This window comes from Labeo rohita, chromosome 3 (genome assembly GCF_022985175.1).
Source record: "Labeo rohita strain BAU-BD-2019 chromosome 3, IGBB_LRoh.1.0, whole genome shotgun sequence".
Taxonomy (NCBI): domain Eukaryota; kingdom Metazoa; phylum Chordata; class Actinopteri; order Cypriniformes; family Cyprinidae; genus Labeo; species Labeo rohita.
Genome location: NC_066871.1, coordinates 9,457,930 through 9,473,341, shown reverse-complemented (window position 1 = coordinate 9,473,341; position 15,412 = coordinate 9,457,930). Strand labels below are relative to the sequence as shown.

Below are 15,412 nucleotides of genomic sequence, written 5' to 3'. Positions count from 1 at the left end.
TTGCTATAGCGCACATCACGTCGTCATATACAAATGTTATCCATCGTGTTTGATTTGTATCGAATTTTGTAAACGAATTTTGTCAAGTGAAGTAAACTTCTCCAGAGATTCCCTGCTAAGTGTGAATTGTACACCGCGTAGGAACCTTCTGACTGGATCAGACCACGTGACCGGAAGTATTGTTTCTAGTGCGAACGCGCGAATGTTACACGAATTGACTGCTCGGCGGTACATTAAAAACAGGTATGTGAGAAGCAGCACTCTACAACAACATGATTTAAATGCAAACCTGTTTCGGTCAGACTACGATGTCGGTCTTTGAATGCTCTGATAAACGCATGCTTAATTTGATGTAGCATGTCGTATTGAGGGTGTTGTGCAACTGAGCTTGTGGCTTGTAGTTTTTTTGTACATTCGTCCGGTAAAACAACCACAAGTTTGCATGTAATGTCACAGTGGAAAAACACTGAGCATGGTTCACTTGAAAAGTAGCTAGGAAGCAGTTTTCACCCTGTAATTTCTAGTAAAGTTAACAAATAATTACAAAGAAACAGCAAACTGGCTCATTGAATTAACTGTGACATTTTGAAGTAGAACGTCCAAAATAGTGTTTTCTTGTAAAACATACTCCAATAATCTGTTTATTTACAACTTAGAAATTGTATTATACGGTGTATATTACCACTATACTTTACCGGGACCCGACCCGAAAGGCTGTAGTTATTTATAGACGGACACCTACAAACATAACATCCGGTTAAAGCTACAAGCAGGGTGATGATAAACACGCACTGGTGGATAGTAGTGTGAACATATGTGCTGTTTTTTCTGGGACAGGTCCTGCCTGGGATTTCTCAATTGCCTAAAATGTCTGGGTTTTGTTTTGTTTTCATAATGACGTAACATTTACATTAATGTTATATGTACACGCATTGGCATTGCTTTGGCTGTTGTCAAATTATATTGTGTACAATGCCTGAATGCTGTTGGTCAAACTGCTTTTCAGTCATTATCTTCAGCAAGTCTGAAAATGATTGGGAAACAAAGCCAAATCATGGACATTTAAGGCAATTTAGAAATTAAGGCTAGGAAGAAGAAGGCACATGGTCACGCTAGTGAATGGTTCTTTAACACATGCACCTTCAAGGAAGATGTTTTTGAACAGTAGGATTTTTAATGTTTAAAGAAGTCTCTTCTGCTCTCCAAGCCTGCATTTATTTGGTCCAAAGTACAAAGAAAACGTATAAAAAAGTGAAATATTTTTACTATTTAGAAGAACTTTCTGTTTTAATTTATTGTAAAATATAATGTATTCCTGTGATTTCAAAGCTGAATTTTTAGCATCATTACTCCAGTCACATGATCCTTCAGAAATCATTCTAATATTCTGATTTGCTGCTCAGAAACCCAACCAGAGGTCCCTGGCTCAAATTTTTGATTTTTTCTGAAGAAAGATACACATGTATAGTGATGAAAGCCAAAATATTAAATGTCACGGATGAATATTTAGTGAGTAATCAGTCCACTACCTAGATTGGTAGTTCTATTAGTAAAATCTGTTGCGTTTTGCAATCTTCATTGCATTATGTGTTAATGGTGACCATTCAAAAATGGGGAAACAGCATTTTCAAGTTTTTCTCCAGATATTGCATGCCTGTAATTCAAGAAGTATTAAAGATCTCTTAATGCCCTTTTAGATATTGGGTCTTAACAAACTTTCCTTTTGGGTATCTTTATTTTTAATGCCGTATGATATTCGGTTGCAGAGATATTGAAATCTCAATATGGCTCCAGGAGTAAATCATTAAAATGCACACATTTCCAGTGGTCAAAAACCATGTGGGTCAGATTGAAAAAATATGACACTTCTTTTCTTTTTAAAGAGGAATGTCTAAAGAACAAAAAATCTTGAAACTGGAGATGTATCTCATTTTATTCTTTCAGGACAACTGTACTGAACATACCAGTCTGAGTACCATAAATGTTCTTTTTCCAAGGTTTGGATGCCTATGACTCAAGAAGTAATAAAATATCTCAATATGATTTTAAATTCTAGTTGTTAATAAACTTGGAATCATAATTTTCAAGGCCCTACATCATTCAGTACCAGAGATATGGGGATCTCAGTAAAGCTCCATGTCCAGATGAATGTTACCCATTGAATGTTACCCATTTTCAGTGGTTGAAAACCAAATGTTAGCCACTTTGTATGCACCCGATGCTCATTTTATTTAAAGAAGAGTGTCTGAAGAAGAAATAATGTTGAAATTAGAACTTTATCGAAACGGCTTAGAACATACCTGTCTGAGTACTAAAAATGCACTGAAATGATCAATTATAGGCACATTACGTCGCTTTCTGTCGTCTGTTCATAAGATTCTATGTTGGAATCAGTTTTAGGGATATTTGGATGAAGGGATTTTGTTCATTTTAACAGCTTCTGAGACTACCAAGAGTTTAAACATGCAGTATTGTAACATTTTTAAAACAAATCTCACGCCTCGTAGGGAATTGTGGCTGCTTTCATCACACATTGCATTCAGAACAATAAAACAAGATTTGCGTCAACTGGATTAATTATTAGAATTTCTTTTTCTTTTTTATAGTTTATTGTTAAAATATGAAGCATCGTCCTAAATCAAGCAGTATCCAGTGCTAAAGAGGATACTGCTTTAAAAATCTTATTTTACATTTCACACAGTTTATACTTTACCTAGAGCTAATAATTAATCATGATCATTCATAATCTGACGTGTCACACTGTACAATCCCTGGGTTACTGTTATTATTTGCATATTAAACAGTAATGACTAAATAAACAAAACTATATTTGGATTTTCACTGAAAATGGGTAGGATACTAAATTTGGAGCTGCACTGAGATCTCAGTATCTCTGGAATTAAACCTCACGGGGCCTTAAAAAATAAATATTCCAGAAGAAAAGTTTCTTAAGAACCAGAATCTAAAACTCTAATAAGATAACTGTAATATTTCTTGAGTTACAGGCACACATATTTTGGAAGAAGAATATTTATGGGACTCAAACAGATACATTCTATGCAATTGTTTTGACATAAACAAGATACAATTCTAATTTCAACATTATTTCTTCTTTGGTCATTGTTCTTTGAATAAAATAAGCATCAGCTGCATACAAAGTGACCAACATTTTGTTTTCAACCACTGAAAATGGGTAAAATTTAACAATCTGAAAATTGAGCCTCACTGAGATCCCCATATAAGAAACGAGATACATCTCTAATTTTGACAGTATTTGTTCTTCAGACATTGCTCTTTAAAAGAAAAGAAGTCTCATATTTTTGCAAACTGACCCACATTTGGTTATTGACGACTGAAAATGTGTACATTTTAACGATTTACTCCTGGAGCCATATTGAAATTCCAATATCTCTGGAACTGAATCTCATAGCGCATTAAAAATAAAGAAGCCAAAAGGAACGTTTGTTAAGACCCAGTGTCTAAAAGGGCAAAGATATCATTAATACTTCTTCAGTTACAGGCATACAAACTTGAACTACATATAAATGCTTGAAGGCATGCTTACATATAAAACTTGAAAAGTGCTGTTTCCCCATTTTTTTTAAAGGTCACAATTAACACATAATGCAACAAAGATTGCTGAAGTCAACAGATTTTACTAACAAAACTACTAATCTCTGTGTAAAGATAACATTAAGATGCTGCCATCTTTCTGAAATCATTTTACCCCCCTCTAGCTTGACTGAATTTCTGGTGAAAATTGCCATTTGGACTTCCCTCAACAAAATAGTGATAAAAAATCTTACTGTTCAAAAACTTTTTGACTGGTAGTGTATGAACATCCTGGAAATGTGTGTGGAATCTAAGATTCAGCAAGACATTGATATAAATATTGTTAGCTGATACTATTATAACTGTTGTTTAAAATGAACTTGTTAAATATGGTCTTGGTAATACATAATGGTTTGCCTTTTGCTCATATTTGCCTGCTCAGTATTGATGAATTTGAGGAACTTAATCAAGAAATGTCTTTTCCAGCTCAAGCGGACATTAAGCAAAATGTCTCGACCAATGGGAGACAGTCACAAGCGCTTCTTGCAAACCATGATGAGCAATGGCATCATCAGTGCATCTCAGGCCATAGCACTACACAGACACTGCTGTGAGACCCATGGAGGTATGAAGCAATTTAGCCAAATCCTGTTGGATCATGTATTTATGTAATAACTATTTTCTATTTCCTAAATTTATTCTGTCTCAGAACTGGAATTTGTATATCAGTGGTATATAGGTGTCCTGTTTGAATTATGCATCTCTCTTGCCTTTCTAGCACACTACGTGGCCGACAGATTAGATGAGTTCATTAATATCATCAACGCTCAACTTCAGTCTTTGTTCATGCAGATCAGGAAAGGCATGTCTGAAGAGGATGGACTCGAGTATTATGCCTTGGTTAGTTGAAATCTGTTTTTGTATACAGCTGAGGTCAAAAGTTTGCACACCCCCCTTCAGAATCTTTAAAAATGTTAATATTTTACCAAAATAAGAGGGATCATACAAAATGCATGTTATTGTTTGTTTAGTACTGACCTGAATGAGATATTTCACATAAAAGATGTTTACATATAGTCCACAGATGAAAATAATAGTTGAATTTATAAAAATTACCCTGTTCAAAAGTTTACATACGCTTGATTTCTAATACTGTGTTGTTACCGGAATGATCCACAGCTGTGTTTTTTGTTTAGTGATAGTTGTTCATGAGTCCCTCGTTTGTCCTGAACAGTTAAACTGCCTGCTGTACTTCAGAAAAATCCTTCTGGTCCTAGAAATTTGTTGGTTTTCCAGCATTTTTGTGTATTTGAACCCTTTCCAACAATGACTGTATGATTTTGAGATCCATCTTTTCACACTAAAGACAACTGAGAGACTCATATGCAACTATTACAGAAGGTTTAAACGCTCACTGATGCTCCAGAAAGAAAACCCAATGTATTAAGAAGCCAGGGGGTGAAAACTTTTGGAATTTAAAGATCAGGGTACATTAAACTTGTCTTCTGGGAAACATGCAAGTATCTTCTGCAGCCTCTGAAGGGCAGTACTAAATGAAAAAAAATTTAGGCAAAATAAGAAAAATGTACACATCTCCATTCTGTTCAAAAGTTTTCACCCACTGGCTCTTAATGCATTGTTTTTCCTTCTGGAGCATCAGTGAGCGTTTAAACTTTCTGTAATAGTTGCATATGAGTCTAATGATGGATTGCAAAATCATACAGTCATTGTTGGAAAGGGTTCAAATACACAAAAATGCTGGGAAACCAAAGAATTTGTTGGACCTGAAGGATTTTTCTGAAGAACAGCAGACAGTTTAACTGGTAAGGACAAACAAGGCAGTCATTAACAACTATCACTAAACAAAAAAAAACAGCTGTGGATCATTCCGGGAACAACACAGCATTAGAAATCAAGTGTATGTGAACTTTTAAACTGGGTCATTTTGATAAATTCAGCTATTATTTTCTCTTGTGGACTAGATGTAAATGTCCTTTATGTGAAATATCTTATTCAGGTCAGTAGAATAACATGCATTTTGTATGATACTTTTTATTTTGGTAAAATAATTTACATTTTTCATGATTCTGAAAGGGGGATGCAAACTTTTGGCCTCAACGGTACTATTAATTAGTTAATAATAATATTAGTATTCTATCATATTTATGTGTTTGATAAATATGTCTATTTTTAAGTCAAAACAGAAATGACAAATACATCTGTTATTCAGGTAAACGTGACAGAGACGGACATAACAAGAATGGCATCCGATTATGCAGACAATGAACTGGAATTATTCAGAAAAACGGTAAATTCACAGCAAATAAATTATATTTATATGGGAAATCATGTTTTGTTTTCATAATATCTCTCAACATTTTGTCTCTGTGTTCAGATGGATCTGATTGTAGACTCTGAGAGTGGTTCTGCCTCCTCCACCGATATTTTAAATTGTGCCGACAGCCTCCTGACAAAGAAGCTGAAGAAAAAAGAAACAGAGCTTGTCTTAAACAAATTTGTCCAGGACAAATGGTTAAATGAGGTATTTTATTTTAAAATGGGTTTTTTCTCATATATTGGACTTTATTATAAATAGGAATTTGGAAGTTATTATAAATAACTTATTTACTGGTCGCTACCTCCACAAGCAATTAGATATTTTTTTTATTTATTTGTTCTTTTGTTTTCCTGCTTTAGAAAGACGGTGAGTACACTCTAAGTGTGCGCTGTATTGTGGAGATGGAACAGTATATGCGCACAATCTACCAAGACCTTATCAAAGTGTGTCACGTGTGCCACAACATTGCCCTGCAGGTAAAGACGTGAACATGAGTCATGAACTTTTATTTGCCAAGTAAATCCAGGGTTTAGATTTTTATCATATAATTTGAACCACAAGAAGTAATTTTAAAGGAATAATTTACCAAAAAGTCATAATTTCAACACCCTCATGTTGTTTTCTGTTGAGCTTATTTGTTATTTCTACAGAATTGACTTGGTGATATTAATATTAATGTGATTTTCAAACAAAGTAAACTGCAAACAAACAAGAACTTTTCTTTTACATTTAGTCCCAGGTGTGTGAAAACCCAGTTTGTGGAATCAAGATACACTTCCCGTGTGTTGCCAGATATTTTAGAGCGCGCAGTGACCCACGTTGCCCTGAATGCAATGAATTCTGGCCTCATGAGATTCCAGGTAAGCTGGCTTTCATTAACGTCACTCCACTGATTTGAGATTTCATATGAACTGTTTTAGTTGTTTACTTCAAAAGGCTTTAGATTCCAACGTTTTCCGTAATTTGCAGAAATGCAGCATTCCCAGTCACAGAGTTCACAAAATCTGCCTTCATCATCCAAAGAGAACACCGCTCCCACGACGTCACGCCGGTCAAGAAGGTCGTAATCTCAAAGCATTTTGATTAATCGCTGCAGCTGGCCTTTTGACCATTAATGAGGATTTTCAAGTACATTTACATGTTAGGAGTTTAACGTTTTTTTGGTCTTGTTTGGAAACATATCTGTCTCTGTCGAATTTATAGCATTTTGTACAGTTGCTGAGATAAAAATAAAATAAACATTCAGCAGAACACTGTTTAGATCTCTGTTCAGATCTCCTTTCAAAAGAAATTAAAAAGAGATTACTTCCTCAAGTTATTTAGCAAATTTTGAAGTGTTGCAACTAAATGCGGGTAACCGTATAATTTAGTTCCCTACATTCTGTTCCTGTAGCAGAACTGAAGAGAACCTGTAGAGAATGATGTGGCAAACCAAGACCACGAATTCAAGTTACACAGAAATACTTGTACATTGCTGCTTTGGATAAATTATCTGATTTAATCATTTAGCAGACACTTTTATCCAAATGGACTTACACACAAGTGGTCCCTGTCTGCTGTAGATGTTTAAGATTGACCTAATTTTAACTACTTTATATACTGTTGGGTAGTTTATTCTACAGAAATGCATCATATTCTATAAGAGCATTTGTAGCGTATCTCTAAAATGTCAACTTTTCATGTGCTCAGCACAACAGCCCTGTTTTGAGCTTTGTGACGCTGAGCGTTTGTGTGTTTTTGTTCCGTTTTGTGTTTTTGTTCCGTTTGTGTGTTTTTGTTTATTTTCATGCAAATCCAAGGTTTTAAGTTGTTCGTTTAGCTTTAGATGTAGGAACACTTCTGCCTTTAGGCTACCAGAAATTACAGTTCCATGAAACAAATTTCATGTTAATATTTATCTTTCCTCTGTAATGGCAGAGTGTGTAAATACAATTCTAGTTTCAACATTATTTATTTTTCAGACATTGTTCTTTAAATAAAAGTATCAGCTGTATATAAAGTGACCATCATTTGGTTTTCGACCACTGAAAATGGGTAATATTCAACAATCTGGACATGGAGCCTCATTGAGATCCCCTTAAAGGAGAAGTCTACTTCCAAAACAAAGATTCACATATAATGTACTCACCCCTTTGTCATCCAAGATGTTTATGTCTTTCTTTCTTCAGTCGTAAAGAAATTGTTTTTTGAGGAAAACATTTCAGCATTTTTCTCCATATAATGGACTGCGATTTTGAACTTTTAAAGTCAAATGAAAATACACAGAGTTCATGCAGCGCAAAGCAAGATGAGCGTTTGAGATTAAAAAGTATTTAAATTGTATTATTTTAATGAAAATAACCAATCGTTATGCTAGATAAGACCCTCGGCTGAGATTGTTTACAATCGCATTTGGGATCGTTTGAAGCCGCATTTAAACTGCATTTTGGAAGTTCAAACTCGGGGCACCATATCAGTCCATTATATGGAGAAAAATCGAAACGTTTTCCTCAAAAAACAATTTCTTTACGACTAAAGAAAAAAAGACATGAACATCTTGGATGATAAGGGGGTGAGTACATTATATGTGATTCTTTGTTTTGGAAGTGGACTTCTTTAACTCAGATCCCAAAATAAAGTTAATTAACCACTAGAATCTAAAATCATATTGCAATATCTTTAATACGTTTTGAGTTATAGGCATGCAAACTTTGGAAAAAGTATATTTATGGCACTCAGGTATGTTCAATGCAGTTATCTTGACAGAAGAAAACAAGATACATCTCCAGTTTCAAGATTATTTGTTCTTCAGACATTCCTCTTTAAAAGAAATGAAGTATCATATTTCTTCAACCCACATTTGGTTTTTCTGACCACTGAAAATGCATACATTTTAAAAATTTACTCCTGGAGCCATATTGACATTTCAACATCTCTGGAACCGAATCTCATAGGGCAAACGGAAAGTTTAAGACCTAATATCTAAAATGGCATTAAGATATCTTGACTACTACTTGAGTCACAGGCATGCAAACTTTGGAGAAAAACTTGAAAAGTGCCGTTTCCCCGTTTTTGAAAGGTCACGATTGGCACATAATTATGCAACAAAGATTGCAAAAACCAACAGATTTTACTAATAGAACTACCAATCTTTTTGTAACAGTAACATTATGTTGCTGCCATCTTTCTGAAGTCGTTTTTACCCCCTGTAACTTGACTCTGAATCTCAGGTGAAAATTGCCATTTTGCTCTCTCTCTACAAAATAGTGGATTAATAGTGGAAAATTTGAGCCAGGGAGGGACCTCTGGTTGAGTTGACACAGAATGACCCTTCTTTGTTTTGAATTTATGAGGCATTTTTGTTCATTTTGGTGGCATTTGTGCCACAAGCCATCATTAATTTCTGACCACTGTAATGTTACACAGCCTAAAACCGATAACAAATTTGGCATTTGTACAAAAAAAGAATACAAAAATCGACAACACACACTGGCCATTGTGTTTTATTCTGTACAAATCAGGACCACCAAAAACTGACAGAAAAGCTGAGCTCTAGAGAGCGCACATAATGCCAGTGCTGTTGAGGGATGAAGAGGACATCTCTGGGCTGGAGAACACACTCCTGATATGAGGCTTTAGAGAAGTCTGGGAACTTCACCAGGTCTGGATTCTCCACTTCCACCTAGTGGTGGTAAAACAATCTCATGTTTTTTTTTTCTCAAGATATAAAACATCTTTTTAAAACACTTTAGGAACAAGAAACTTGCTGTTACAAATTAAGTCTTCTACCTGACTGGTGTTGTGCAGTAGCTGCGACTGATGCGGATAGAGATTTTTTGTTTCATCTGGGCTGTAGAGCCGAATGTATTTCCTTCCAACCACCTGACATCCAAAAACAAACCAGAATGCAATGAAACGGGGGGAACAAAAGCCTTGCCTTTTCAATGCCAAATGAACCATTTGTCTCTTGTTTACCTGTGCCAAAAAATTCTGTTGAGGATCCTGATGGAGAGGAGACACAGTCCCTCCAGGCCCAAACCAGGCATTAATTGTAATGTCATCCTCATCTCCCTCTCCAAGACAACAATAGTCTGGGATGCGAATATCTTCTTTCAGCTCTGGAACCTATCAGGATGAACAGCAGCCAAAGTTAATGCTACTGGTTTTGCATGATGCTACATCCGTTAGTTCTAAGAATTCCAAGTCTAAGAAAGCTGCCATAGCACAACCTAAAATTACTGAGTGGACTTTAGCAGTATTATGAGAAAATGAAAGAAATAGTACACCCAAAATGAAAGCATGATGAAAATTGAGGCCATCTAAAATGTAGATGAGTTTGTTTCTTGATTGGAACAGATTTGAAGAAAATTAGCATTACGTTACTTGCTCACCAACGAATCCTTTGCAGTGAATGGGTGCCATGAGAATGAGAAACACATCACAATAATCCAAAGGTTTGTTTTTAACTAGAAACTGATACTTCTGGTTAAAATAAATAAATCTATAATACTGATTTCTTCAGTGAAAAAGTCATCTTGTCTGAATCGGGTGAGAAATACGCACAGATCTAACAGTGTTTACAGGTGAAAAACAGTCCTAAAAAAAACATGTTGGTGTATTTTGATGTAAGATGACAACAGTGGATGGACTTTTTCACTGGATGAAGTGTTATTATGGTTTAGCATTATTATTAAACCAAAAGCAGTTGTTAAAAATGGTTAAATGAAAAAACGCCTTACTTACGGATGTTTCTTACAAACATGCAGCTATTCACTTCACAAGTGAAGTCATGTGGATTACTTGTGAATTTTTTTGATGTTTTTCTTAGCAGTTTGGACTCTGATGGCACCCATTCACTGCAGGACCCATTGCTGTGCAAGTGATGTAATGCTAAATTTCTCAAAATCTGTTCTGATGAAAAAACTAAATTTTCAGCTAATTTTATCGTTTAGGTGAACTATTTCTTTAACTTGCTCATGTTAAAAGTACACTCAGTAATTTATAGGTTGTGCTACATCTTCGATGACCTGTGAACTATTCCTTTAAAAGGTAAAGTATGTAGATTCTGGTCATATAGCATCACCAAAAAGAAAAGCAACTGACCTGATCAAACAACTGATGCTGAGCCAGATATCCCACACCATCCTCTGCCTATAAGAAAATAACCAAAAATAACAATTACAGACAGTTTACTATGGAAACCCATTTCCGCCACTGCATAAGAAATAAGATAAAGGTAACAGCAACTTTTTATCTCACAATTCTGACTTTTTTTCTCAGAATTGTAAGATATAAACTTGCAATTGCGAGTTATAAAGTCAGAATTGGAAGATATAACCTCGCAAGTCTGATTTTTTTTTCAGAACTGCATGATAAATTCACAATACTGAGGGAAAATAGTCAGAATTTCAAGATATAAACTCACAATTGCGAGAAAAAAGTCTGAATTGTGAGATACAACCTCACATTTGGGAGAAAAGTCAGAATGGCGATTTTTTTGTTTTCTCGCAATTGTGACTTTATTTCTCGCAAATGTGAGTTTGTATCACAATTTTATAACTCGCAACTGTAACTGAGTTTATGTCATGCAATTCTGAGATAAAAATTTTGAATTTTTGAGTTTATATCAAGCAATTCTGAGAAAAAAAAAGAAAATTGTGAGATAAGAACTCGCAATTGCTAGAAAAAGTAAGAATTGTGAAAATACAAACTCGCATTTGCGAAAATGTATTGCGTTTTTTTATCTTGCAATTCTAACTTTATTTCTCACAATTGTGAGCTTATATCATGCAATTCTGAGAAAAAAGACAGAATTGTCAATTTATATCTTGCAACTGCAAGCTTATATTACAATTCTGAGCAGTGTTGCCAAGTCAACGATTTTCCTGCGGAATTGGGCTACTTTAACACTGTTGCCGTAGGTTGAATCACCGCCAATAACGTCATATTTAGCCCCTGAAATGCTAATTTACCAGGGGAACCCCTGACAAAAAACATGTATTTTATCCCCCAGAATGCGATTTTTAACGGGAGACCCTCCCCTTAAAACGCGATTGGGCTAGTTTTGAGTAGCAATTGGGCAAGTTTTTTTGTGAAAACCTGGCAACCCTGATTCTGAGGAAAAAAAAAAGAGGCAGAACTGCAAGTTTGTATCACGCAATGCTAAGGAAAAAAAGTCAGAATTTTGAGTTTTGCGAGTGTAATTCCGACATTATCTCTTAGCATTGCAACTTCATTTTTCAGAATCGCAAGTTTTTATTTCACAATTCTGAGAAATTGTGAGAAGTCAGAAGTTAGAATTGTGAGTTTGTATCATGCAATTCTGAGAAAAAATGTCAGGATTGCGAGATGTAAACTCACAATTGCAAGAAAAAAAAAATCAGAATTGTGAGATAAAAAGTCACAATTACCTGTTTTTATTTTTTATTTAGTGGAAACAGGCTCCCGTAGTTCACAGCCTTTCTAGGCAAAAAAACGAAAACACTACATGTTGCAATGAAATGAAACTGAAATGATTCTTACTGTTCCTATAATGTAGCGGTCTATGAAGTCATTTACTGTAATGAGCTTTTGTGACCACTCTTCATCGGTGTACTTGGATCCCACTTCAATAGGTACCGTCCGGCAGCCAGCGATAGTTCGTAAGTAGTCTATGCTTAGAGAGAGCGTACAGTATGGCAGTGTACAGATGTTTCAGAAGATAAAATATAATAATGCATATTTTTCAGTACCTCCATGGATGCTCTGTGAAGGCCGGCCAGTGATCAGTTATTCCCTCTATAATCACAGGCTTCTGAGGATCCAGGAAATCTGATCTGAAGCGCTCCAGGGATGGACACTGAATCCTAGGCACTGCTTGTGCAGAGTTTATTACAGGCTCAGAGACACGGTCCAGTTTCATTTTCTGTTTAAGAAAAGCTTTATGGGTCATTCCAGCTGGAATCATCAAATGGTCCCCACCTGACCCCCTCAGATTTGTCTGAAAAAAATCTATGTGATGGGTAATATGCCCAATAGATCATATACAAAATTTCAGATCTCTACTGTGCATACTTTTTTTTACAAAAAATCTGTAAAAAAAGTTTGTTTTTCACCCCGTTTTGGCATCACAGTCTGAGTGACCATGTTCAGACTAAAATATCTCCAGAACTATTTGTGCCAGGTCCATGAAATTTTCTGGGCTAAGAGTCCTAGTCCAGAACTGCATGAATTACAACTCACAGCATTGTTACTGAATTTACACCTGAATGCTGGCCCTCTACTTTTCTTTGAAACTATTACTTTAAGGGTTTTCTGATGTCCATAGAAACCTCAATTTTCAATGTATAAGCATCAAACTTGGTAAATGGTCTGATATGTACCATGTCTTTCACATCCTTTGACATCAGACAATAGAGTCTTATGGATGTTGAGATATTAAGGTCGAAAAATTGAAAAAAACTCATTTACACCAATGTTCAGAGCAATATTTCCCATGAATGACACCAGGTGTGAACATGAAACTTTTTTTTTTGAAAGAGCATGTTCTTATTGATAAAATATAAAAAAATTGGGATGGGGTTTTGCCTGAATCTGAAATTTTGTATATGATCTATTGGGCATATTGCCCATCACATGGATTTTTTTCAGACAAATCTGAGGAGGTCAGGTGGGGAACTTTTCCAAAATTTGATGATTCCAGCTGGAATGACCCTTATGAGTGAATAATGCACAGCTGAATGAGCTATTAGATGACATGTCCTATTTTTATAAATTATAGGATGACATGATTTAGTAAAATAGGACAAAACCTTAGGCCAAACCTTACTCAAAAATAAATAAATAAATACAGTTAAATTAAATTAAATTAAATTTGACTTGCCCTGCCAACATTTTCACTGATTCCAACACAAAAATTAAGTTTTATAATTTTAAATAATAATAATATAAAATTTAAAATATATTTGTAAAAGTATAATTTAACATTTTTAAAAATTTTAAAAATGAATTATTTCTTTTTAAATATTTTTAATTAAATAAATTCACACAAATATTATCAAATGTTAAGGTTTCTTTACAAAGACAATTTGCAATAATAGCTGAAAATGATGGAATTATTATAATTACGCACAGATTATAATTCCAACAAAATATGATATAATTTCATAAATGCTTTTTGTTGGAAAATAATAACATACAAGGGAAAAAAGTACGTTAAATTACTACAAAAAAAAATCAAAGCTAAATAGAAATATAAAAACCACACATACATTAAAATTGCAAAAACATGTTATATTAAAAATATTTACATTTCTTGCTTTTATGAGAAATGACTTTACCTTTGAACAGGGTTCTTCACTCTTCTCTGGTTTGTTTGGACTCTTCATTTTCATTTTATTTCTTAAGACACCAACAAGCCTTTGCAGGATGTTGTCCATGATGGCTGCTCCCATTAACAAACCCATGTCACATGTTTTAATAGCCTCTTGGATGTTGTATTGAGATGGATCTCCATGACATAAACTTAAGACTTTGAATAAGCAACCGTAAGAGTAAACTCTCCTCCACTCCTTGTCCACATCTCTCCATGTCCCAGTGTTGAGCTGCTCCCAGGAGTAATCAATAATGACCTGAGCTCTTTCAGCAGAAGCTGGGCAATCTGTTTCACTGTACAGCTGATCTCTAGCCAACTCAAGAACCTTCAACACACTGAATTCAATCTTTTCACTGAAGTGAAGTGGGAATTCAGACACCGTCGAGGGCAAAACAGCTCGAACATCAGTCCAGATGGGAGCCATGAACAGAAGAAACTTTTGCAGATCACTTGTAATTGATTTCTGATGAAAAGCGAACACATGAATGGTTTACTTGCTTGGGGAGAGACACATCTACTGCTCATGGCATTGAGATACCGAACTGGTAAACAATACACGTCATTTTTGTTACAGATAATAAACAGCGTTTAAAAGACAGATGTCAACAGCTAGCATAAATTACGTCATAAACATGTAACTGATTTAAAAAGAGAAATATTAAAGCAAAAGGCACTCATGCATGCAGTTGAATATAGTGCCCGGTTTTAATGCCCGGCTGGAAACACAGAAGACAAATAACGTTCCGCTCTGGAACGCGTTCCCTTATTTCATTGCAGTCAGTAACTGGTGTACACACAATATGCGCTAATGTCTATTTAAAACATTTGTATGCGGAAATAGAAGGATATTTTATATGTTTTTGCTACATTTATTTGATGTTAAACGCTATTGTATGTTTTCTGAAAGTTAACTTCCATATATAGCATGAAATACACTACCAGTCAAAAGTTTTGTTTTGTTTTTTTTTCCACCAAGCCTGCATTTATTTTATACAAAGTACAGCAAAAACAGCAACATGTTGAAATATTTTGAATATACTGAACTGCTCCAAAAAAAAAAAAAAATAAATAAAAATAAAAAATAAAAATAAATAAATAAATAAATAATTATGTGGAAAACAGCTGAGTAGAATTTTTTCAGGTCAGAATGTACAGAAGAACAGCATTTATCTGAAATATAAATCTTTTGT

The 15,412-nt window shown here is 34.8% G+C and overlaps 2 protein-coding genes across 2 annotated transcripts; one reads left to right on the top strand and one right to left on the bottom strand.

The window, feature by feature from the left end:
• Window positions 1-146: 146 nt before the first annotated feature.
• nsmce1 (NSE1 homolog, SMC5-SMC6 complex component) lies at window positions 147-7,632 on the top strand. The gene is made up of 8 exons (XM_051099273.1): window positions 147-243; window positions 4,039-4,177; window positions 4,331-4,452; window positions 5,783-5,860; window positions 5,948-6,094; window positions 6,250-6,366; window positions 6,624-6,750; window positions 6,860-7,632. Exons 2-8 carry the CDS (start codon window positions 4,060-4,062, stop codon window positions 6,955-6,957), a joined length of 807 nt encoding a protein of 268 aa, XP_050955230.1. The 5' UTR covers window positions 147-243; window positions 4,039-4,059; the 3' UTR covers window positions 6,958-7,632.
• Window positions 7,633-9,356: 1,724 nt separating this feature from the next.
• kdm8 (lysine (K)-specific demethylase 8) lies at window positions 9,357-14,940 on the bottom strand. The gene is made up of 7 exons (XM_051097678.1): window positions 14,188-14,940; window positions 12,601-12,773; window positions 12,392-12,524; window positions 10,973-11,020; window positions 9,845-9,994; window positions 9,659-9,751; window positions 9,357-9,551 (listed from the first exon to the last, which is right to left on the bottom strand). Exons 1-7 carry the CDS (start codon window positions 14,644-14,646, stop codon window positions 9,387-9,389), a joined length of 1,221 nt encoding a protein of 406 aa, XP_050953635.1. The 5' UTR covers window positions 14,647-14,940; the 3' UTR covers window positions 9,357-9,386.
• Window positions 14,941-15,412: the final 472 nt, after the last annotated feature.